This window comes from Hakea prostrata, chromosome 3 (assembly GCF_041222555.1).
Source record: "Hakea prostrata isolate BN-2017 chromosome 3, UWA_Hpros_2, whole genome shotgun sequence".
NCBI lineage: Eukaryota > Viridiplantae > Streptophyta > Magnoliopsida > Proteales > Proteaceae > Hakea > Hakea prostrata.
The window spans coordinates 3,942,221-3,967,578 of NC_142602.1; the positions used below are offsets into that span (position 1 = coordinate 3,942,221).

The 25,358-nt window shown below is 36.8% G+C and overlaps 4 protein-coding genes across 6 annotated transcripts; all 4 read right to left on the reverse strand.

Moving 5' to 3' along the window:
• Positions 1-865: 865 nt before the first annotated feature.
• Positions 866-5,019, reverse strand: LOC149020122 (ureide permease 1-like). Of its 3 annotated transcripts, none has more exons than XM_089148209.1 (8): positions 4,652-5,019; positions 3,843-4,142; positions 3,053-3,191; positions 2,752-2,926; positions 2,561-2,607; positions 2,384-2,475; positions 1,756-2,130; positions 866-1,176 (listed from the first exon to the last, which is right to left on the reverse strand). In XM_089148209.1, the coding sequence occupies exons 2-8, from the start codon at positions 4,077-4,079 to the stop codon at positions 1,021-1,023; spliced, it is 1,221 nt and encodes a 406-aa protein (XP_089004335.1). In that variant the 5' UTR covers positions 4,080-4,142; positions 4,652-5,019; the 3' UTR covers positions 866-1,020. The 3 variants fall into 3 exon arrangements, with proteins under 3 accessions (XP_089004335.1, XP_089004333.1, XP_089004334.1); XM_089148207.1 differs by lacking the exon at positions 4,652-5,019 and adding an exon at positions 4,462-4,623; XM_089148208.1 differs by lacking the exon at positions 4,652-5,019 and adding an exon at positions 4,462-4,621 and having other exon boundaries at positions 2,561-2,592.
• A 3,158-nt stretch (positions 5,020-8,177) lies between these two features.
• On the reverse strand, positions 8,178-11,644 carry LOC149020123 (ureide permease 1-like). Its single transcript, XM_089146874.1, has 8 exons — positions 11,418-11,644; positions 10,976-11,284; positions 10,386-10,524; positions 10,085-10,259; positions 9,877-9,920; positions 9,690-9,781; positions 9,019-9,393; positions 8,178-8,559 (listed from the first exon to the last, which is right to left on the reverse strand). The coding sequence occupies exons 1-8, from the start codon at positions 11,418-11,420 to the stop codon at positions 8,404-8,406; spliced, it is 1,293 nt and encodes a 430-aa protein (XP_089003000.1). The 5' UTR covers positions 11,421-11,644; the 3' UTR covers positions 8,178-8,403.
• A 3,060-nt stretch (positions 11,645-14,704) lies between these two features.
• LOC149020124 (ureide permease 1-like) lies at positions 14,705-18,110 on the reverse strand. The gene is made up of 8 exons (XM_089148210.1): positions 17,878-18,110; positions 17,485-17,778; positions 16,495-16,633; positions 16,185-16,359; positions 15,988-16,031; positions 15,799-15,890; positions 15,131-15,505; positions 14,705-15,030 (listed from the first exon to the last, which is right to left on the reverse strand). The coding sequence occupies exons 2-8, from the start codon at positions 17,719-17,721 to the stop codon at positions 14,875-14,877; spliced, it is 1,218 nt and encodes a 405-aa protein (XP_089004336.1). The 5' UTR covers positions 17,722-17,778; positions 17,878-18,110; the 3' UTR covers positions 14,705-14,874.
• A 2,590-nt stretch (positions 18,111-20,700) lies between these two features.
• Positions 20,701-23,385, reverse strand: LOC149020125 (ureide permease 1-like). Its single transcript, XM_089146876.1, has 8 exons — positions 23,334-23,385; positions 22,838-23,122; positions 22,328-22,466; positions 22,006-22,180; positions 21,870-21,907; positions 21,680-21,771; positions 21,092-21,466; positions 20,701-20,856 (listed from the first exon to the last, which is right to left on the reverse strand). The coding sequence occupies exons 2-8, from the start codon at positions 23,072-23,074 to the stop codon at positions 20,701-20,703; spliced, it is 1,212 nt and encodes a 403-aa protein (XP_089003002.1). The 5' UTR covers positions 23,075-23,122; positions 23,334-23,385.
• Between the last annotated feature and the right edge of the window lie 1,973 nt (positions 23,386-25,358).

Here is a 25,358-nt window from a genome sequence, read left to right on the forward strand (position 1 = left end):
TTAGAACCAATAAAGTAATCAACCAATCTGGTTTCAAATTTTAAGCCCCTGCGGTGACCAAACCTTTCTATAATTTCAAAATCAAGGCACCAAGCCTATCTAATTTTATCACATTCCACTCAATCAACTACTACGCATTTGTAACGGTCTCACCTGAAAATGACATTATCTTTAAAAATCGTTTTATAATATTCTTATAAAAAAAATAATAAAATAAAAAAGAAATTTTGATTGTTTGGTAAAACTTGTACACAGAAGGGGAAAAAAATGAAGTCTAATACACTAAATTATACTTTTACTACATAAGCACACCCCTCTCAACTTTGCGTCTTTACAACCTCATCTGACACAGAAATTACCAGTTAAGCAGCAACAGGCTTTACGCCAAGCAATTGTACAGCAATTGTAGGAATTAGGATACAACACTGGTCCAATAAGCACAATCCTGCTCTAATCCCAAAAGGATCTATGTTAGGCCAGGAATGAGATTTCAAAGCATGAGTTGAAGCTTCAATCTAATTCTCATGTAGCTATCCTATGGTTGCATCTCAATGTCACCAAGTATGTCAAATTACAAGTTTTAGGCTTGCAGCACTCCTTTCAATTTATTCTGAAAAACCTCTCTTACTGCACATAAATCATTCTTAAGACAAAACGGAACCATGACAACTAAGATTGTCTAGATCATCACTGACAGCTGCAATGGTTGTTCATAAAAGCTTCAAGAATATTTACACAACTCCAGCTAAAGAGGGAATGAAAGATGCACTTGTATTCAACATGTATATATAAAAATGAAGGAAGACATCCACAGTTAGTAATTCATTTAAGGAGTATATGATGTAACAGATTTTCTTATGTTAACCCCCCCCCCCCCCCCCAAAAAAAAACAAGGATTTTCTTATGAAAATTTTCATGAATATTCCATCTTCTGAACTTGGCTCGGCTATTTGCTGCAACACTTGCTTTGACTTATTCCTGTACATTTTTAAATTTGTAGGATTCTGGGACTCACCACTTTCAAGTCTTGCGATGCCCAGATGACGCCATGAGCACACCAACAGCCACGATGAACATGGATAGCATGCTCACAAGCAATATGTATGTTTTCTTTGATGACTTCCGGTATTCCCCAAAGAGAAGTATACCCCAAAAGGTGCTCACAAGAGGAAGTGCCTGATATTATTACAAACCAAAAAAAGGTGTAACGTCATTGATAACAAATAATATACGCTCATATACAGCAAAAACAGACTCAATGTCATATACAGGTAAATAAGCAACTGGGGACAGTCAGAAAAATTCTCAAATTTTCAATTGCATGAGTTTTTTTGGGGTAGCTACCAACCAATATGATAAGAGCTTACTAAGTTGTTAAAAATGAAGAAAATATTTCTCATCCACTGTCCTAAGTTGGCAAAAAACAAGAGCACTCAAATGGCCAAATACTCCCCTATTAAATGATGACTCATGTGAAACATAACCACCCTTCCCATAATAAATGGATATAGATCATCATAGATGTGTAAAATTTCATGTCAACAAGGCCTTATATTCTGTGTTATTGGAAAGTGGTGAAGGGATTCCCCCTACCAAAGATTTTATCATCTTTTCCCCCTAGTAGTTAGACAACCCAGATTTATGATCATATGCGCCAGTGTGGTAAATTGAGACCAAATATATAAATAGCCAATCCACTTTATTTCTTGGTAAAGAATTAAGAAGCATATATATGCACACAAAATGTATACTAACCTGCACAGCATCTGCTGCAGCATATCCAGCAGCTTGACCTCCCATGAATTGTAGACCATTCCCAAACCCACATAGAAGTCCAGACAAGAGGGCCCACTGTCTACCATTCCAATCATTAAGATAAGCCTTAAATGATGTTCTGGGTAAATTGAGAACAGGGTGGTACAAGAAGCTGACGTTTAGAATGATGGCAAGGACAAAACAAGAGATTGAGAAGTAGAAAAATGCAGTATATACAACCAAATGAGGAACCCCTGGTTTCAATGTATGCCACTGGTCATTTGTTGCCAAATTGAATGCTGGTGAGAAGAGGGAGAAGCAAAGTCCAGCAAAAAAAGTTAGGCCCAAACCAATCAAAGTACTCTTCCCAAAAACCTGTCATTCAAAAATAGTAATCAGCATTGTGTCACTGGTATAAAAAACAAAACAGAAGATAATGCAGCATTACTTTTTAGTAGAACATCAATGAGTTCACATGGATGTCTTGTTTGACACATAAACAGAACATGCAAGTATACCATATTACCAAGTTATGAAGTATCTAATGGATTAATCTGATCATGTCTATAGACACACATGATTAACTGTATTAGCAAGAAACGAGGGACAATCTAGTGGAACCACCAACCTTGATTGATCTTCTTTTTTCAAGCTCTATGAGATAGTTGGCAGTTCCAGCTTTTGCTTTATCAACACAAAAACTTCCTTTCTCCATGTCCCCTGTTTCATTTATTTTCGTGCAAGTCAATACCTGTTTGGTACCTGAGGGCATCAAGTAGTGAAGATTAAAGCTCCAGAAGCTTACCTTTTCCTTGCAACTCTGTGACTTTGATGGCCCTGATGAAAGGTAAACTTTTAGGAATTCAGCTCTATAGTTTGATCAGAAAACAAGGTATAGGAGCAATGCAATCAAACTTCATAATAGAACTAAGTTTCAAGTGACAAACTTAAAGATTAACAAAATGCTTGAAGTCCAAACATATGACAAGAATATACCCTGTTTCATCCTCATAACCTTCCGAGAGTTTACAAAGCTTTGCTTTATTATCAGATGCATTGGATGAGTGAACTGCTGATCCGAGGATAACTGCAATGAGGAAGCATCCAACCCCCGGAAATAGAATTTTTGCATTATTTATCCGGTCATCTAAGAAGTAATTTAGAGTTGTGCCTGCAAAAACAAGACAAGGACAGATGCATCTTAGCTATAACCAATCTAAAAGTCATCGACAGAGTATTGCAACAGCTGGATAATTCAAACATCTAAACCAATAAAAGATGGTTCAAGTGAATATACCTATTACAACAGTTATGCTGGAAGTGACTACCTCTGTCACTGACAGACCAACAAAAGCCCAAGCATACTGAGTAGAAAGGTTTCCAAGGCTGAGAACTATTCCACCTGCCATTGCGAATAAAACAGAGGGCCAGTTGTCCTATATCAAGGACACACTATAATCTTTAGATCAGGTTGAAGAGATGAATAAAATCTTGCATGGGCAAAGTAATTCTAGAGTGGCAAAACAATTGGCTTAAATCGGTAAATATTAAATTTTCAAGGCACATAGTGTGCCCAGTTATCAGTCACCTAAGAACAGTTAAATATAAGAGATGGATATTAAATAATAAGAAATAACCTTTATGAACAGAAACATGAGAGACATTGAGTACAACATCTATGTTTGCAAGACTAGATAACTGCTGCCCAGGTAATCCCAACCTCTGGTGATGTCATTCGTTACAAAAATCAACTCCCATCAAAATCCCAACACCATAGCATGTAGCAGCAAGCACTCAATTTAGCAAAGGAATTTATGTCTCACAATTGGTTGAAATATTAATTGTTGAATTCTTTCTTCAAAATGCTGACAGAAGTATGAGTCATATGATCCTAAGTTGGATCTGTGAAGACATAAATCTTCAAGACTAAAATGGAACACATGATACAGAAGTAACAGAATACAGGCTCTTTTTCTGGTGAACGCAGAATACAGGCTTGATGAATATAAGAATCAAGTACACCAAAATTGAACAACCTTTGATGAACAAAAAGCAATAAACTAAATCCACTTAAAAGAGATGCTTACCTGAGAAAGTTGAGTTATAAAATTAGGCTCGCTTGGTGTGCTGGCACCAATCTGACCGAAGGTTAAAGCAATGAGGACAGCAGCTAAGAGATTTGTAATGGAGTAATCCAAGTAAGTATGCTGAGGAAGTCGACCCCTTCTCTCTAGGAGTGTCATAATAGCAGGCCAAGTGCCTAGGAAAAAGAGAGAGAGCAACATGCAGACTATGGCACCAACCTTACTCTCCACCAAATACATCTTGAGCCCACTGAAATAGATCCTCTGTGTCTCAATTGAAAGAGAAACGACGGAAGCAAAATCCTGCAAAAAGAAACCCTCATTAGATTATCCGTTGACCTGTTATAGTGGACAAACATCAGACAGATCACAGCAGGACACAAATGTATTAAAAGAGGGGGAGAATCCAAAACCCATCATATTTTCTTTGAAAAAGATGATCAAGAAAAACATCCAGAAAGCCAACATAAAAGCGTAAATCGAATTAAGAAAACTATTCTTGGAAATATCTCGAGAGAGCTGAATCTGAGTTAAAAAGCTGAAAGATTCAGAGAGGGGAGAGATCCAAGAAAATGGAAAAAGAAGACGAGTAATCACAAACAGCCTTCCTAATTTGGTATACCATTAGGAAACAGCGCCAACCTTTGACGCAGTGGAAATGCAGGAAGGGGAAGGAAAAAAACTGAACTGGGAAAGCACAGTAAACCAAATCAACAGCAAATGAAAGCAAAAATGTTACTCAAATAACAAAGAAGGTCCCATACGGAATCCAATCAAAATCAGATAACAAAAGACGCTAACAAGCTAACTACCTTTCAATCTTGCCTTCGTCGTCTCTTTCCTCTGGCTTCTTGGCCCCTCGGGTAAGGAGTTGCAGAGAGGAACAGGAAGAGAAACTCATATTTATAGAATAAAAAACCAAAAAGTTTCTCATCTTACCACATTTGACTTGTTGAGTATTTTAATGGAAATTCTGACAAATTTTTCATAATTTGACAGATACCCATATCGTTGGCTTAACGGCAGTTGAAAGAAAAGACGAACTGCTTGTGCTTCCCTATCAGATTCTTTGGAATCTTGCTTGATTTTCCTTCACGGCAGCCAACAAAAGCGACTTTCGTGGAATTTGGAATCCTCATGGTGAGCTGTTTACGGAGTGGAAAATCTTTGCCCTCTCGGGATCACAAGCCAGTCAATGGATCCATTATTCAAGATAGTGGCAAAGCATAAAATGCAATTAAAGGCAATTTAATATGGGCCACCCATAATACTGGGATAGATTAGAAAAGGTGAAAATCGCTATCGATTGTGTTCCGCTTGCATCAGCAGGGCCATGATAACTTCAATCAGGATCCCAATGGAACGATTTATTCGATTGCGTTTGTTTGCTGGAATAAAAGTGGGGTGCGAAAAAAAAAAGTGGAGAATTTTTTGAAAAGAATGTAGAATTCTTACTTTTTCCTTAAATCTTAGGGAGATTGTTTGGTTGCTTGAGGTAGGAAAGTGAAAATCAAGAAAACTTGTCTGCTGAACTTTTCCCAAGCCATTTTAAAACCCCACATATTTGGTGGGACTTTGTGAGAAAGTTGGAAAAATAAAAAAATGGGACCCACCACTATCACTTTTTTACAAAACTTTTCCGTTTCTTTTCTTTTCCTTCATCCCACTATACATGGGATTCACGTGTTTTTTTTTTCCACAATTTTTTTCCCACCTCACCTTTACAAACAAACGAAGCCTCGAAGAATTTGAGTTTCAAAAGCGTATGTGAATTGGCAACCGTCGACGCTTCTGAATCGATGAACTATAAGGTAGTAATGCTAATGTAAGTAGGGTTTCTACGTGCATTGGCAGCAAATAGGGTTCGCCGATGCCCAAGAAAATAGTTACTCAAAACTGCTGCTGGGAAGCAAGAACATAAAATGGGGGAAGAGTTCCAAGTTAGAATTCTAACAAACGAAAGAAAGAGATAGGAATGTTTTTTGTCTAAAGATGGGAATGTTTTCTCCCATGCTCTCTCCAAAGGCCTTGTCCGGACTTGTTGGCCGATTTCTACCCTTTGGATCAAGGAGCTTTGTGCTCGAATCTTTTATATTTTTCTGGTGCTTCTCAATGTGAAAAGTGGATTACCAAAAAAAAAAAAAGTTCGAACTTCGATTTTTTCTTTTTCATCCAAAATGTTCAAAGTTAGAAGATGATGGAAAGTGGAGAACAAAATAAAGAAAGAAAATTAATTATTATAAGAATTTTTTACACGTTACTCCATTTTGTCAATCATAAATTAATGATGAGGTACTTTAATGCAATATATTACATGTGCGTGTGGGTCTCAAGCAGACTACTACGGCTAGTCACCCTCAAGATTAGATAATATATTGTGTTAATATATATAAATTCAGAAAACAAGAATATTAAATAATCTGAATAGTATTTTAGTTTTTTTTTTGGTAAATAAATATTTTATTAGAAGACAAGAATTATCGAGAAAATCAATCAGTTGACAAAACACTACACAATCATAATAGACAGAGTCTTCCTAATTAGGGAATCTGCCAAACCATTGACATTATGACAAGCATGGACAAAATTACAAGAAGCATAAGTGAATAATAGAATTAATGAATCCCAAAATACACTTAACCTCGAAAGATTTCCACTCTGAGTCATCAAAAAAGAATCTACATATTCATAACATCTTTCAAAACTTGACGTATAGGAAGAGCTTCATTAGAAATCACATCATGGAAAGGTAGAGGTAGAGAAACTGTTATAAGGACCTCATTTGTTGACGAGAAATCATATAGTGGAAAGGTAGAGGTAGAGAAACTGTCTTAAGAACCTCATTTGTTGGGGGCGATTAGAGCATTGTGGTCTCTCACGTTTAAAATTTGAATATATTTATCAGCAATTAATGGTGTTAGTTTGATTTTATAAAAAACTCAGCATTAGTTTCTCATCTATTGTGGGGATCCACACCAAAAACACTACTAGTAAAATAATCGTTGTTAAGAAAGAGGATTAAAACTTCGAAAATCTTAAACCCAAATACCATTAAAAAAAAAAAACCGAAACCCTAACCATACCACCCTGAAATCATAAACAATGAAAGAAAGAAGACTTTTGGTCCTTTGTTTTGTGCATGAATTGATACCTCTACTCATTTGTTCTGTGCTTAAATTCATACCTACACTCATTCAAAGCCTTCTTAAGCTGTTTCAGTTAAGGTAGGTGAAGATTCCAGTTGTATATTGCATAAGATAGAAGGAAAAGAAAAGCTAAAAGAAAGAAGATCAGAGGAGGAGGAAAATAACTTGTAGAAATCTTTGAGTTTTGAAGAAGACGACTTACCCTTTGTGATGGGAACCCTATTTTTATAAAATTATATACTGATCGTTTACAGCAGATTTCAGTCCACTTCAACCGAAAGCCTCTACTCACTTGTTCTGTGCTTTTTTAATTCATACGTTTACTCATTGAAGTTCATCTTAAACTGTTTCACTAAGATCGGTGAAGAGTCCATAATGGTTTATATTGCATGAGATAGAAGGAAAAGAAAAGCTAACAGAAGGAAGAAGAGCAAAGGAAGAGGAAATGTATTTTTGAATTTGAAGAAGACGACTTACCCCGGGAAGCCCAATTTTTATAGAATTACACTGATCGTTTACAGCAGAGTTTCAATCCACTTCAAAGAAACTCTGCTACAACTGAAAGATAAGAGTTTCAACTGAACTGAATGCTGCTGTAAACCATCAGTATAATTCTAGTGCTTTCCATCACAAAGGGTAAGTGTTCTGCATTTGAAATACTGTTGGTCAGATATATTCGTTAACAGAACGAAAGGAAGGTGATTTGTGCCCCCAACGTGTTCCAGCAAGGATGAAAAAGAGAGAGAATGCTAGAAGTAGAAATTCACCCCTCTACAGCTATTCTCAACCTTCTCCGGACGCCAAGAACAAAGAAAACATCTCTTGTGAGCTTTGCCACTTCTTTTCTTATTGCATTCATTGTTCTCTATCAACCCTTTATCTCATACATAAATTCAGGGCAGGAAGATGTCGAGGCTTCCTCTGCTATAATAGTTATGCTGTTATTGTGTCCATGATTCAAAATGGATCAACCGCTTGCTCAAACTGACCATGCAATCTCTCTTTGTGTTGTTGTAAACAGTTTGCTTTGGTTGAACAATCTTTACCCTTTTTATCTGATCATATAGTAAATTAGGGCAGATTTTTATAACTTCAAGAATATTTGCAGAATTGGGATTTTTCTTTGGTGCCCCGGGGTGGGGGGGATCAGAAGCTGCAAATGTGTATATACCTGATTGAAGGTCTAGAAAACACCTGGTGTTCAATTACTTCATTTAATATAGTAAAATTGCATATATGCTTTGGATGAAACATCAATCAGATTTAACACTACATCTTTCCTTCTGTAAACATTCATGAACATTTTATTTTCTGGATATAAAGCAGTGAGTTGCTGCAGCAATTGCTTTGCATTTCTGTGATGTATCATTTCTATTCATTGACATGGACTAGGACTTCAATTTCTGGGTCTCACACCTTCAACTTGTCCGATGCCCAGATGATGCCATGAGCACACCCACAGCCACAATAAACATGGATAGCATGCCCACCAGCAGTATGTATGTTTTCTTTGATGACCTTCGATATTCTCCAAACAAAAGTATACCCCAGAAGGTGCTTACAAGAGTTAGTGCCTGATTTTTTGAAAACAAATAAAGAATGAGTTAACCCTCACATATGGTACTTACTAATTAAGTGATATGTATTTAATGACTGATCATAATGGAAGTTTATTGGCTCCATTGACCAGATGCGGTCAGGACCAATCGAAGGCCAATTACCCCTTCACTATTGAATGAAGTGTCTGGGATATCCTTCAAACCACAACCGTATCTGTGGGCTCCATGACCAAACTATCCTCTCATAATAGGCATAATTATATGTTACCAAATGTATATGCTATTCATAGTCAGCAAAGCATTTTTCTGTTTGTGTGGTGAGCTGAATTTGTGTTATAAATGTTTTTCCTCCACAACAGATTATATGATCTTCCTCCTGGTAATTTGATGTCCAGATTTATGATCATGTGTTTGTTCAGGGATATAAGAATCATTTTTATGAAGCATATCTATGTGCAAAAACCATATACTAACCTGCACAGCATCAGCTGCGGCATATCCTGCAGCTTGACCTCCCATGAATTGTAAACCATTCCCAAACCCACATAAAAGTCCAGACAAGAGGCCCCACTGTCGACCATTCCAATCATTCAGATAAGCCTTTAAGGACGATTTGGGTAGATTGAGCACTGGGTAGTACAGGAAGGTGACATTTAGAATGATGGCAAGGACAAAACTAGAGATTGAGAAATAGAAAAATGCAGTGTATACAACCAAATGAGGAACCCCTGGTTTCAAAGTATGCCACTGGTCATTTGTTGCCAAATTAAATGCTGGTGAGAAAAGGGAGAAGCAAAGTCCGGCAGTGAAACTTAGGCCCAAACCTATCATACTGCTCTTTCCAAAAACCTGTCATTCAGAGATATTCATCAGCGAAGTCTCAATGACATCAAAGGGAAAACAGAGAAAAAGCAGGATTTTACTGAAGTACTACATCAATGAGTTCAGATGGATGAGTTTGCATGGATATCTTGCTAGGCACAAGAACAGGTCATATAAGTATATTATATTACCAACATATGAAGAAGTATCTAGCAAATTAATGATTGTATATAAATGGAAATTACACATTGCCAATGTTTGTAAACCCAGATTGATATATCTTATCAGTGAGAAAAAATGGTTAATGTAGTGGAACTACAAACCTTGATTGACCTTTTGCTTTCAAGCTCAATAAGGAAGTCTGCAGTCCCAGCCTTTGCTTTATCTACAGAAACAGTTCCATCCTCCAAGTCCCCTATTTCGTTTTCAGAAAATGTGCAAGTCAAGATCCGTGTAGCATCAGTAACTGAGGACTTCAGTTAAGGAAGCACTGAAACTCCAGAAACTTACCTTTTTTGTGGACAGATTCTTGTGCCTCTGAAACATCCATGACACTGGTGAAAGGTGAAATTTTGTATAACTGATCAGTTCTATGCTTATGATTGGATAACAAGGTATAGGGACAACAACATCGAACTTCATAATAAAATTGAGTTCCATGTTACAACTTCAAAATAAACAAAATGCACAAAGTTTCTAACACATGATTAGAATATACCCTGTTCCATCCTTGTAACATTCTGAAAGTTTTGTGAGTTTTGCTTTGTTATCAGATTCATTGGACTTGTGAACAGCTGCTCCCAGGAAAACAGCAACAAGGAAGCATCCCACCCCCGGAAAAAGAATTGCAGCATTGTTGATTCTGTTGTCTAAGAAATAATTTAATGTTGTGCCTGTCAAACCAAGAGAAAAGATGCATCTTAGATACAACCAGTCCAAATAATCATTCACAAGTGTTACCAGTAGCTAGTTAATCCCAAAGATCAACAAACAACACAAGATAGTGCAAGTGAATATACCTATTACCACGGTTACACTTGTAGCGATTACCTCTGACACTGACAAACCAACAAACGCCCAAGAATACTGTGCTGCCAGGTTACCAAGGCTGATAACTATCCCACTGGCCATTGCAAACAATACGGAGGGCCAATTGTCCTGAATCAAGGACAATATGCTCTTTAGAGCAGGTTGAACAGGGAGGGAAAAAAATAAAGAACGATATAAAATTGTAGGTTACATCAGACACCTAAGAATGGAGGAACAAAGCACTATGGTTCAGTGGGTAGTTGAGAACAGATGAATAGAAGAGATTACTGTTTTATTACCTAAGTTTACAGCAGATTTAGAGATAGGAGTGCTAGGAGAAGAAAACAAGCAGTTGAAGCTGAAGATTTTAATTCATAAGTTGCTTTACTGGATATTACAATTATTTATTTTGATTTTGAACTGCGTATTTCAACTTTAACTTCCTTGCACTGCTATTCCAACATAAGTATCAAATTCAACCGAAATTGAAAAATGCTTGATAAACAGAAACAGGAAAACACACACACACACACACACACACAAAAACAAACAAACAAACAAATTAACAAGAAATACTTGCCTGAGAAAGCTGAGTTAAAAAATTTGGCAAGCCTGGTTGGCTGGGACCAATCTGTCCAAAGGTGAAAGCAATGAAGACAGCAGCTAACAGGTTTGTAATAGTGTAATCCAAGTAAGTATGCTGAGGAAGCCGACCCCTTCTCTCTAGGATAATCATACAAGCAGGCCAAGTGCCTAGAAAGAAGAGGGAAATCAACATGCAGGCTATGGCACCACCCTTACTCTCCACCAAATACATCTTCAGCCCACTGAAATAGTTCCTCTCAGTCTCAGTTGAAAGAAAGACCAGAGAAGGATAATCAGCAAAATCCTGCAGAAGTTAAAACCCATTACCTGTTTAGTGGAAAAACATCAAACAAATCATAGCAGGCCATGGAATTGAAAGGATCAGACAGAGAGAGAAACCAAGTTCAAACTCAAAATTTCTGAGCAGCAAAGCTCACCATATTCAAAAGCCTCAGGGAAGATAGTCTGAGGGGAGGTGGCTGGAGAGATTCACAAAATGGGAAAAAAGGAGAAAAACTAGTAGTATCTAAAACTTCATAACTTGGGATACCAACCAGCAACCTTTAATTGGCTATAACAACCCCAGAGAAGTGTAAGGAGAGAAGCAACCAAAGAAAAAGAGACAACAGGGGAAACACTGTGTAGCCATCATCAAATGACAGCAAAAATGTTGATATCTTGATTAAGAAAGGAGGACCCATTTGGAGGGACCAAAGAAAGAAGTTTCAAATCAAACTCACCACTAGGAACTGACCTTGTTGTCCCTCTGGAATCTGTTCTCTCCCATGAAACAGGGTTTGTCTCCAATTCAGGCCCACAGGCCACAGTTAAGAAGTTGCAGAGGAGATAGGACTCTTATTTATTTGCATTGTACACAAGACCATTTGATCAATTTAATATTATTAATTTTTTTATCCTCTTAATTAATTAACAGAAGATCCAATTTCCAAATTTTTTATTGTCATTTCACACTTGTATAAGTACATCAAAATAAAAAATTGATGGAGTGATATCTCTTGAGGGTGACAATGTGACATGATTGGGAGTCACTTTCAAATCATTTTGAGAACTTTTTGCATAATTTGAATAAATTTATAGATTAAGTCAAGAGATATCAAATAAAGTGAGGAAATCTCTCTGAAAAAATGTCATTGGGTTTAGTTTAAGTAGTAAAACAAAAGCTTAGATGTGTGTGATAAACGATGTGTATGCATGTTTCATGTTGATATTGGATTAACGAAATGGGTATGGAATCTTCTATCATATGAATCTAAATGGCAGCTCTGTCTTAGATTCATAGGTGTGTTATATCATTGATCACTAGTCAATCCACTTCATTTATTCAACTTGCCATTGAGCTTTTAATCACCATCACCACCATTCATATTGATGTCATTTGTTTTGTTTTTTGCTTTTCTTCTTTTGTCTTTTGTCTTTTGTTTTAAAAATAGATTAAAAAAAAATCTTTATTCAAAAGAAAGAGAAAAAATAAATACAGGGAGAAAAGAAAGCTATGAGGCATTGAAAAAACTCTAGAGAATTGCAAAATACCCACAAGAAATAGATATTCATTAGATGATTTAGAAATCCCTTCAGCAAACTAAAGGGTTCAATAATCTCCACTTACTGGGAAACAAAAAAAAAACACGTAAAAACAAAGCCTTCTAATCCACGCTATCTGGTTCAATATAATGAACATGTCTTACGTCATTAAGGTTTAGGTGTATCTCAACTACATTAAGGGATAGCTTTTAAGTATTCAAATATAAGACTAGATTTTGCCTTCGTCCCAAAGAGATTCAAACTCATAACTATATACTATGGAACTTTGGTTTTGTTGACTGAATCAACACCTGAGGTTCCAATTTCTTAATTAGTTTTTTAGATGAAACATATATGGATTGAGTGATCATCTCGTTTTGTGATTTTGGGGTTCAAGATTGATGTATTTATTAGGCTCCACATTGCAATGCTTACAGGTAAACAAATCAAGAAAAACTTGCCAAAACCAAAGCACAAGTGACCTTTGGCACTTACCTCATGGCTCACAAATATTAGAAGTAATAAAGAAAACAAAACAATACCCCAAAAAAAAAATATTCTTAAACTGGTTAAGTAGATTTGGCTAACTATGCTACTAGAAATAAGAAGATATGGAGAAATGTTAAAACTGAAGATTTATGAATCTCTGACCATTAGATCATTTTCAAAAAGTTTTCTATCATAAAAAAGTAAAAAAAAGAACGATTCTTGTGTCTTTTATTTTTCGGGAACAAAAATGGGGTAAAAATATGTAGAAGTGTTTTTGATAAGATATTTTTACATTTTTACCCCTAAAGCGCCGACCCTTTTCGGCGCGCATATTTGAAAAAACGTCATTTGGAAATAATCGGCGAAACACTGGATGTTTTAAAGTGAGTGAGGGTTGTTTATGACTTTTCACAATAGAACACAACAAACCATGGAAAGAAAATAAAATAGGAACCGAAACCGAGATTTCAGCTATTCGCCGGAAAAACGTCGATTTTCCGGCGAAACCACATTTTTTGACTAAGTCTTCCCAATTTCGCCGGAAAATCGACGATTTTCCGGCGAAACGATATCTTCAACCTGCCATTGTTGAAGGAGAAGGAGGAGGAGGAGAAGAAGAATGAAAGAGAGAAAGAAAAGAAACAGCAGCTCGGCAACATCGCCGGAGAAGGAGAAGAAAGAAAGAGAAACAGCAGAAGCGACAGATCTCCAACACCCTCGTCCAAGATCAGATGTTGGTCCCGTTTGTTCCTGCGCGAATCTCTGAGAGTTGTTCTCACCACCACCACCCACAAGCGTATGAGTTTCAGGCCGCTGTCTCGCCTGGTGTCGGTACAAGAAGAACACAAATGCTGATAACATACCTAACGGTCACAATCCCAACTGAGATTGCAATTGCAACTTTCTTCGTGGGATTACTAGGCAAAGCGGCCGTAGCCGGAACCATCGGAGAAGAGTCATTAGCAACAGGAGCTGGTGGAGCTTTGCCGGATCATCTGGACCTGGAATCACCGGAGTTGCCGGAGGAGACTCATCCCAACTGTGTCGCAGGCCCTCAAGTTGCAAAAGACCTGGTTTCCTTTCCAGTTTCCTGTCAAGCCTACTGACGATATTGCCGGCTACTCGGCGAAATCTCGCCGAGATTTCGCCGTTTCGCCCAGTTCGCCGCCCGGCGAACCGGGCGAAACGAACGAGAAATCGTTCCATGCAACAAACTAACAAAGTTACAAAACCCTATTGATTGCTTCTACCATACTCACTCGTTGCAGAAAGAAAGTGGTAGAAGGTTTGACACTGTTGCTGCAACAACCTCGTTGATTTGATCTGCCCTTCCCCTTTCTGTAGGAATTTCGGTCCTTCCCATCTCTCTGTCGCACACTTAGGTAGGTTTCTGAGTACCTTCTCTTTTCCATTTTCATGTGTTTTTGGCCGAATTCAACCTGGAACGAGTAGACACTAATGAGGTGCGTCATGAATCTCTCTTTGCTTGTGCTTAATAGATTCAGGAATCGAAGAGGAAACTTTATGATTGCTGTTGATAGCACCCATCTGTATTTGGTTGGGTTCTTTTTTGGAAGGTTTTGATTTCTGGGGCGTGTTGGTTGGTTGTTGGTCCTTGGATTTTCAGACTGCAAATGAGAATTTTTGTATGGAAAATGAATTTGTTCATGAACAAGATTGATATATCTGGTATTTCGTTCATTTAATGTGGTGGTAGTACATTTTTGCTTTGGATGGAACATTCAATCTGATTTAACATTACAGCTTTCCTCGTGAAAACCTTTATGAACATTTTGTATTTCTATAATGTATGATTTCTATCCATTAACATGGACTAGGACTAGGATTCTGGCTCTCACTCTTTCAATTCATTCGTTGCCCTGATGATGCCATGAGCACGCCCACAGCCACAATAAACATGAATAGCATGCTCGCCAGCAATATGTATGTTCTCTTGGATGACTTCCTGTATTCTCCAAACAGAAGTATACCCCAAAATGTGCTCACAAGAGGCAGTGCCTGGTATTATTGCAAACAAATAAAAGTTGTAACTTCACTGTCAACAAAGAGAATTAAGTTCAATTAAGTTCATATCAACATTCACAAATTGTGTACTAACCTGCACAGCATCAGCTGCTGCATATCCTGCCGCTTGACCTCCCATGAATTGTAAACCATTCGCAAACCCACATAAAAATCCAGCCAAAAAGGCCCACTGTCTACCATTCCAGTCATTCAGATAAGCCTTAAATGATGTTCTGGGTAAATTGAGGGGTGGGTAGTACAGGAAGCTGACATTTAGGATGATAGCAAGGACAAAGAAAGAGACTGAGAAGTAGAAAAATGCAGTGTATACAACCAAATGAGGAACTCCAGGTTTCAGTTTGTGCCACTGGTCATTTGTAGCCAAATTGAATGCTGGTGAGAATAGGGAGAGACAACCTCCAGCAAAGAAAGTTAGGCCTAGGCCAATAATGCTACTCTTTCCAAAGACCTGTCAGTTATAGATTTTCATCAGCAGAGCCTCAGTATGTGGAGAAAACAGAGACTAGTGCAGGATTATACTTCTGTAGAACAACAATGAGTTTTTATGGATGTCTTGATAAACACATAAAGAGAAATTTTGAGTATACCATAATACTAGAACTTGAGAAACTTCTTACTGAATCAGTGATTGTAGATAAGTGGAAATCACAGGTGCGCATGCTACTAGTTTTTCTGTTTGTTGACTCAAATTAATTTGCGATATTAATAAGAAATAATGGTCACTGTAGTGGAACCACTGACCTTGATGGATCTTTTGTTTTCAAGCTCTATGAGAAAGTTCGCTGTCCCAGATTTTGCTTTTGCTACTGGAATATGTCCATCCTCCAAGTCCCCTATTGTGTTTAATTTCAGAAAGCATACAAGTCAAGATCTGTTTACCATCGTATCTTAGGACATCAAGTATGGAAGCATGGATCTCCAGAAACTTACCTTTTTTGTCCACAGATTCTTCTGACTTTGACAGTTCTATGGCTCTGATGAAAGGTGAAGTTTTGTTGATTCAGTTCAATATTTATTATCGGATAACAAGGTATAGGTGTAATGCAATCAAACATCATAATAAAATTGAATTCCATGCCGCAAACTTCAAATGAAACAACTTGCCAACATATATGACTAGAATATACCCTGTTCCATTCTTGGAAGTTTCTGAAAGTCTTGCAAGCTTTGCTTTATTATCAGATTCATTGGACTTGTGAACTGCTGCTCCGAGGAAAACTGCAATGAGGAAGCATCCAACCCCAGGAAAAAGAACTGCAGCATTGTTGATTCGGCTATCTAAGAAGTAATTAAGTGTCGTGCCTGTCATAAATAAGATAAGAAGATGTATATTAGCTCTAACCAATATAAATTAGTATTTACAGTGTTAGTGTGTTGCAACAGCTAGTTAATTCCGAAGATCTGGAAGCTAACATAAGATGGTTCAGGTGAATATACCTATTACAACAGTTATGCTGGCAGTGACTACCTCTGTCACTGACAGACCAACAAAAGCCCAACAGTATTGTGTAGAGAGGTTTCCAAGGCAGAGAACTATACCACCTGCCATTGCGAACAAAATAGAAGGCCAGTTGTCCTACATTAAGCACAGTATAAACTTTAGAGCAGGTTGAAAAGAAATAGAATGATAAAGTACTGCATGGAGGAAATGAGACTTCCATTGGCAAAACAATTTGAATTTGTTTGTTGCACAAGTTACAGAGTTATCAGTCACCTAAGAACAGAAGAACAAAGCACCATGGTTTAGGAAATTGCTGGAAACAGATCAATACAAGTCAACAACAGAATGAGCGACACAAGTACCAAGAGACGAACTAGCAACATCTAAATCTGAAAGTTACAACTTGCTTTAGTGGATATAACAATTATATATTTTGAACAAGAAATTAGTATTTGAAGTGTAGCTTCCACTGTTCTTGCTGGCATCTCTTAACATGGGATGTTTAAGTACCTTGTAGAAGGATACCATGCTTAAGTTTTAAATTTAAAAACTTTGTTGAGCTTCCAATCCAAATTCTAATCTTAGCAGTTGCAATATCTTGCACATTTGACTGATTTATTCGAGGTTGTTAGCAAAAATTAACATATTCTACTGAAGAAAAGCCAAAGTTTAAAGATTTATCGTCCATTAAATAATGAAAAACAGCAAAGAACGATACTCTCTCTCTCTCCCCCTCTCTTTTCACTAATAGATTGAGATACTCCAGAAGTAAAAACAGAAATACATGATAGAATAAGTGTTAGTAGTTCCTTTCAAGGATTGGAATCCAAAAACAGAACTTTAAGTCTATGATTACCAGATAACAACTTATTCTAGTGCACCCTAATCCAGACTTGAACAATATGAGAACAAATTCAACCAAAATTGAAAGATATTTGATGAGAAACAAAAGATAGAATGAAAGCCATTTAACAGTAAATACTTGCCTGAGAAAGCTGAGTTATAAAATTTGGCATGTCTGGCTGGCTGGGACCAATCTGACCAAAGGTGAGAGCTATGATGACAGCAGCTAAGAAATTTGTAATGGAGTAATCCAGGAAAGTATGCTGAGGAAGCCGACCCCTTCTCTCTAAGAGAGTCATAACAGCAGGCCAAGTGCCTAGAAAGAAAAGAGAAATCAACATGCAAACTATGGCACCAGCCTTACTCAGCACCAAATACATCTTGAACCCACTGAATTAGAACCTCCCAGTCTCAATTAAAGAGAAACCAGATGAATCCTGCAAAAGGAAGACCCATCAGACTCTGAGGGATCAGAGAGAGTAATTGAGTTCAAACAGGAAAGTTCTGAAGACCAAAGCTCACTTAAGACTGACTACCTAGAATTAACCTTGTCTTTCCTCTCTATTCTGTTCTCTACCAAGAGAGAGGGTATCTCTCCAATGTTGGCCCCTAGATAATGAGTTGCAGAGAGGAGGAACTCCTATTTAAAGCTTTGCAAACAGGACCCAATTGATCAATTTGATCATAGTTGACTGTTAGTCTTTGATGAAGTTAAAAGACAAAGACTGTTGTTTCTCTTCTCTTCATGGATTTCTGGAATCTTGCATGGTTTGTGTTTTGCAGCTGAGAAAATGCTACCCTATGGGAATTTGGAATCCCAAACCTGCCTGATAATTGCCAATAATTGCAATAGCCCATGTGGTTAAATTAAGGGCCCACACAAACAATAATGTCGTCTTTGAAATCTGGATTCTTTGCTTGTGATTGTGCTCCTCTCACACCCCTCCACTACTTGTTATGGAGGGACCAACTTCTGACACCAACCTCATACACTGGGTATGACCTTTTTTATTTTACAATCAACTTCAATTAAGACCATTCCTCATGAGGTCAACTTATATGAGTAGTTTCTTTAATACTTGACAAATGTTTGTTAGCTTTAGATCATATTATTATGGCATCTGCTCACCAGAAAATGTATATCTGTTTAACTAAAAAATTGTAAGTATGAACCTATAGGATTAGTCAGGCTGATGGCTTAGATACTGCTGACAAAAGGTAAGAAGAACTAAATTCATATCCTATGGAAGGATTTGGGATTCTCTAGTCTTTGAGGGTAGAAGATAATGACACTTCGATGCTTCTTCTACCACACAATATTCAAGAGGAGAACCTACTTTTGAACATTAAGATTAATGGGGTCAAGATAATTTATCCTCCCATGGAACTCTATGCACTCCCATGATAGTGACATCAACTTTTATATTTAGAGATGGTAAATGAGCTGCCATATAAAGGTTTTTTTGGGTCTTTGTCATTAAAGGAAGGCCACTTCAGTTACGAGAACGATAGAATGACCGCTTTTCGATCAGTGGTTATTAGAGCTTTGCTTGAGTCTGAATAAACAGTCTTTAAGTTAAAAAAGAAAAAGAAAAAGTCATTTAAGTGCTGAATCTTGGGTTTTGGAAGTGCTCTCTTTCCTCACCTTGCTTCTCTGCTCTGCTGTAATGGGCTGATGAGAAAAAAGACAAAGCAAAATAAATAAATGAAAATAGAGGTAGATATTTCAGGGAAGACCTCTCTAATAAATCAATTAATAGAAATTGATAAGATCATTGCTGATGTTATTTATATTGCCCCACTTGTAATGTGACAAACGTGAAGAATCTCATGTTTTAGACAACTTGTGCTTGCCAAAAGCTGAAATTTTACCCATGAAATGTATATGTCATCGCCAAGCCTTGTTATGTTTTTACTTAATTTTAATAATAATTAACATCTTGATATCTGATTAATAAAATTAATTTTTTAAACTTAAATTAACTAGATTTTCTTTTCCTTTTTTGTTTTAAATGAGTTGCTTTATATTAGGAATAGGAACTATTATATATTGCATAGAAAGCATTGAATTTGTAATCTCTTCCATTACATTTAAATGCATGATTCTGGACATCCTAGCATTGTACTCTTTACCATAAAAGGCTAGTCCACGATGGCTAAAAGTCCACTAAGTTAATAAAATAATAATATAATCACTTCAACTTCTTTTCAATCTATATTGGATCTCGTCATCAGAAATAGAGACTTCTATAGAGTCCAAATCCTCTATCAGTCAGCGTATGGGACTGTATATTTTTTACATTTTTTCACTCCACATTAAGGGGGAGGTTCATTGAAATTTTAACTTTGATTCAATTTATTAGAATTCAAAGGTGGACACTCTTGTAATATGTGATGGAAAGGCATAAGAAAAGTGCAGACCTCTACCCTAATGAATAGAAAATCTCAGCTCCTCGAGGGCATAGAAGATAACCCTCTCTTGAACATTGAACATCTCTTCTATCATACGTTGAAGAAGAGGGTCTCCCTCTCTTAACATTGATGAGATGAATCCCTTAGACCACAATCCACGAAGATACAAGAACCCATCATCCTTTTTCACAATTCGTCCTACAAAGTGCTCTCCCCTTAAGATTTGATGTATAAAATGGGCGAACTCGTATCAAAGGTAAATTTGGATTCTTCTTCTACTTTCTCACTTTTCTTCTCTGATTTTATGAGCTGTGATTTGGCAAACTTCTCTTTGAACTTCATTGCAATTCCTGCTGCTGCAGGGCTAGAGAATGCTGGGGTTGGAGAACGCCAACTGCTGCTGCTGCTGGTGTTGATGGCAGAGAGGGAGCAACAGTGGGTGGCAAGGCAGTTAGAGTTGCAGACTGGTGAGGAATGGTCATAAAAAAGCATTTTAGCAACTAACATCCATCGTCTGTTTTTATTAACATTTTAGAACCTAAGGAGTTCAATTGCAATTTCGAAAACTTGAAGTACTAAATCTGACTTTCAACAAACCTGATGGGTCCAGCTAAAATCTTAAAGAGACTAAGAGAGTAGCCATGTAATTGATTGAGGGAGTTCAGTACATTCTCCCGTATCTTTTGGAGTTCTTGCAAGGTTCCAAGTATTTGGGAGAAGACCCAAAAAGGAAATGTAAAGAAACCTTTATTGAAACATAATATCTTATGAATTCATTCAACATAAATACATACATATATGCCTCAGATGGAAAATTTGGATTTGTAGTCATAAATTTGTTCTTCTTCTTCTTGGATCTTTAGCAGCCTTTAATTGCAGAGGTAGCTGGAAATCTTCTATGTTGGTTGATTTTTGTCCATTGGCCTAAGATTCTGGGTCTCACATTTTCAGGTAGTCCTTTGCCCGGATGATGCCATGAGCAATGATACAGACACTACAAACATGGCTAACATGCTCACCAGCAAGATGTATGTTCTTTTGGATGACTTTCGATATTCTCCGAAGAGAAGTATTCCCCAGAAGGTGCTCACAAGAGGAAGTGCCTGATTGTATTATCACAAACAAGTAATATCTGTAAGTTCATTGTTAAGAATCCAAATCCATTTACACAAAACATACAAATGGTCAGCAAAAGCCTTAATCCATTTGGTTTGCATCAGTTGAATGTGTGTGATTGTTCTTCTGGTCATTTGGATAGTGCAGATTGATTACAGTGAATGTGCTAGCCTAATGCCTATACAATGAAAAACAAAGAATTGAAGAACAATGTATATGAACCTGAACAGCATCAGCCGCGGCGTATCCTGCAGCTTGACCTCCCATGAATTGTAAACCATTCCCAAACCCACAGAGAATCCCAGCAAATAAGGCCCATGGTCTTCCATTCCAATCATTCAAGTAAGCCTTGAATGAGGTTTTGGGTAAGTTGAGCATGGGGTGGTACAGGAAGGTGATATTTAAAATGATAGCAATGACAAAACCAGAGATTGAGAAGTAGAAAAATGCAGTGTAGACCACCAAATGAGGAACCCCTGCTTTCATTAAGTGCCACTGGTCATTTGTTGCCAAATTGAATGCTGGTGAGAAGAGGGATAAGCAAATTCCAGCAAAGAAAGTTATGCCATAACCAATCAAGATACTCCTCCCAATAACCTGCCATTTATAATATTGTCAGTAGAATCTCAACAAAATAAAACCCTGACAGTGGATATCAAGAATGTTGGACATGGAAGTCTTCATACACAACCACATGTGGATCACCAATTTATAGGCAATCCTACTTCATGAATATGCAAATAACCTTGCATACCCAAATTGCTAAATTCTACAGGTAAGCAGCATGTTCAATACATTGAAAGAACCAACCTTGATTGATCTTGTGTTTTCAAGCTCTATGAGATATTCTGCAGTCCCAGTTTTGGGTTTGTTAGCACCACCGGTTCCTTTCTCCATGTCCCCTGTTCCATTCATTTTTCAGAAAAATGAAAATTGTGTGTGAATCAACATTGGAAGAGTTTTAAGCCACAAAATATCAAAGCACCAAAAACATACTAACCATTGTTCAGTTGGAGTTCTATCAACTCTTTATCGATCCTGATGAGACAAGACGGTAAAAGAAATAATGAGATTGAGTTATAGTTTCTTCAAAAACCAATTGTCTATCAAGATATCTATATAGAAACGAAGCATACACTGTTCCATTGTTGTTACCATCTGAAATAGTGCGAAGCTTTGCTTTGTTATCGGTTGTATTGGATTTGTAAACTGCTGATCCTAGGATAACTGCAATAAGGAAGCAGCCAACCCCCGGAAAAAGAATTGCAGCGTTGTTAATCCGATTGTCTAAGAAGTAATTCAAAGTTGTGCCTGTTTTGGTCAAGATCGAAATCGAAAGATACAGATTCAGTGACAATCTAAATACCCAATCTCTTCAAACAACAGATATAATTACTCTTTCTGTTAGATGGTGATTCAATCAGCAACAAGGTAAGATGTTTTTGAGTGATTTTTTACCTATTACAACAGTTATGCTTGCAGCGATTACCTCTGTCACTGGCAGACCAACAAATGCCCAAGAATATTGTTTAGAGAGGTTCCCAATGCTGAGGAATATCCCACCAACCATTGCTAGCAAAACACATTGCCAGTTCAACTGCATCAATCAGGTAAAGCTTGATCTTTAAACCAGGTTGAAGAGATGGCTAACATAAACATAAAGAAGAAGAAGAATAAAATGAAGAGAAACAATGTATTTCCAGCATTGAATCTGAAATCATGGTTAATCTAAGTTATATCAGTTACTGTTCCAGTCTCAAAATTCAGATAAGACACGAAAACATAGAAAACTAGTGTTGTTTTTCCAGCATTTAATCTAAATATGGATAATCTAAGTTATATCAGTTACTGTTCCAGTCTCAAAATTCAGACAGGACTCATGCAAGGTACTAAATGCAACCAAAATTGAGTATTTTCTCTGAACAAGAAAACATATAAAACTAGTGGGGGAACAGAACAAATACTTACTTGAGAAAGCTGAGCAAGGAAATTTGGCATGTCTGGTGTGCTGGGACCGATCTGACCAAAGGTGAAAGCAATCAGAACAGCAGCTAAGAGGTTTGTGATGGAGAAATCCAGGTAAGTGTGCTGAGGAAGGCGACCTCTTCTTTCCAATAGGGTCATAAAAGCAGGCCAAGTGCCCAGAAGGAAGAGAGAAAGCATCATGCAGGCAATGGCACCTGCTTTGCTCTGCACCAAATACATCTTTAAAGATGAAGGGCAACCAGAGAAGGTAGATTTCTCCGAAAAACCCTGCAAAAAGGAAAACCCATGTCAGGGAAAGGAAAAAATGTTGAGAAAAATCAATGGAAATTAAGACAAAGAGATGATGAGATTCTAGGAGAGATATGAAAGCAACACATGTCGCAAAAGCTACTAGCTTGGCCTTGTTTTATTCAGAAGCTCAAAAAACAAGACAAACACGTTTGGCAATGGCATCAGTATCCAAAACAAACCCACCAACCTTGACTTCCTTTCTAAATCTATTCTGAACTCTCACAGAGAAGATGAAGCTCTTATTTGTGGATTTTGTTCTAAATATATATATATGGTTCCCTTCTTATCGGTTTTCAAACTTTGGGTTTGCCTGGATTATCCCTTTTGCGTGAGATTACGTTAAAATATTTTGTCCTTTTCATTACTCATAAATGATTCTGAAGCACTTTTAGATAATTTTCTGTGTAACGATCGAGCGGTTCTATTTTTATAACTAGAAGATTGCAATTTGCAAATGCCATTTTCCTTCCCTGATGTTGTCATCGTCTGAGCTACACTCGTTGCCTTCTCGTTGCCTGTCAGGTGATCATAGCTGCTGATTACGTGAGCTTTGTAATATGAGAGAGTGGCCAAAGTAACTTCTCAAAGTTGATAATGATTATTAAGAGTAAACAGATTAAATTTATTGGGTGAAATCATCTTGGATAAAGAGTTTTTTTCTTTGTAACCAATTTTCATTAAGGCTGAGCAGAAACCGAGGCCGATGAATACAACAGAAATGCTTTTTGGGTTGACCAAATATATATAAATATATAAATGGATGGTGTAAGCAAGATTTAAAGTATCAATATTGAGTATTGGATCAGAGTATTGTACGCTCTGCCTAATATATTGTAGTATAATTCAATGAAGAGACGTATCGAGATGTACCGTATTGGTTTGGTCAAATATGGATACATATCGACTAGTATTGTATGGAATACTTTAGGGCTGTTTGGTTACTTGAGTCTGTAGATTTCAAAAATTTAGAGATTTCAAATCTACAGACTTCAAATCTCTAGAGTTATGGTTCGTAAAATTAACTGTTTGGTTAGTTTGAATTTTTGGAATAAAATTTCTAGATTTATCATAAAAAAGTATTTATTGAATTATGATTCAAATCTTTAACGCTTTGATAGTATGGATGAAATCTCTGGATTTCACCTCATACCCATAAATCTACCGATTCACGTTTTTAGTGTAAAAATGTGAATCTCTAGATTTCATGAATCTAGAGATTCACACAACCAAACCGGTAAAAATCTCCCATTTGTGAATCCAGAGATTTCAAATCTCTAGATTCGCATAATCAAACAGGCCCTTAAATCTCTGGTATGAATCTCCTGACGCGGAATCTCCATAGCCAATTTTTTCAATTTTTATTTTGAAATTAGAGTCTGGATCTAGAGTGTAAATGAATCACAGATCATGTGAAATTAAAAGTGAGTGATGTAATAAATTTATTTAAAATTTCATCTATTATTTTCAATTAAAAAAAGTAAACTTTTTTTATATGTAGACAAATTATTAATGATGGTATCTATTCACAAAATCTTCATATACTAGTATATGGAGCATGGACGTATGTGATTAGTTTTTATTAGACTTTAATAGTAATATTATAAAATAAAATAAAAAGGCTTGGTCACTTTCATTTTTTGGCATTTCTCACATTGTTTGGAGTTGAGATTCTTTGTGAGATGAGCAAAATACAATTCTCAAATGAACCCATGTCTACCAAAAGAATCTGAAATATTTGCCCATTTTCAAACCATGAAAATCTGATTTATAACTTAAAAATACCAACAACTTTAAAAATTCAATATGATTATTTGTGATTGAATATTGCAAATGGTATGAAAGATTGGGGAGGAGGGTGTTTCAGTGGATACTAATTTAATCACATGAGAAATTGTAACTCTTTAATTATTTGTGTCTCTAGAATTTCCTTCTTTGTACCCAGAAATAAGGAAAAACTGGAATTCAAAATCGTTGGTAAGACTGTAAGAGTCGATTTCTATTGCAACTACGGAGAAAAACAATGCATTAATATAATAATTGGGCATACAAGCATGTTACACTATGTCGGCAATATAGGCGATATATCGCCGAGTTGCTGGGGGGCGACACGATTCCCTCCAGTGACACGAAATCTGCAAAAAGTCGGCGACATATCGCTGAAAAGTCGACATTTCGGCGATATATCACCCAATTCACATATTTAATATAGATT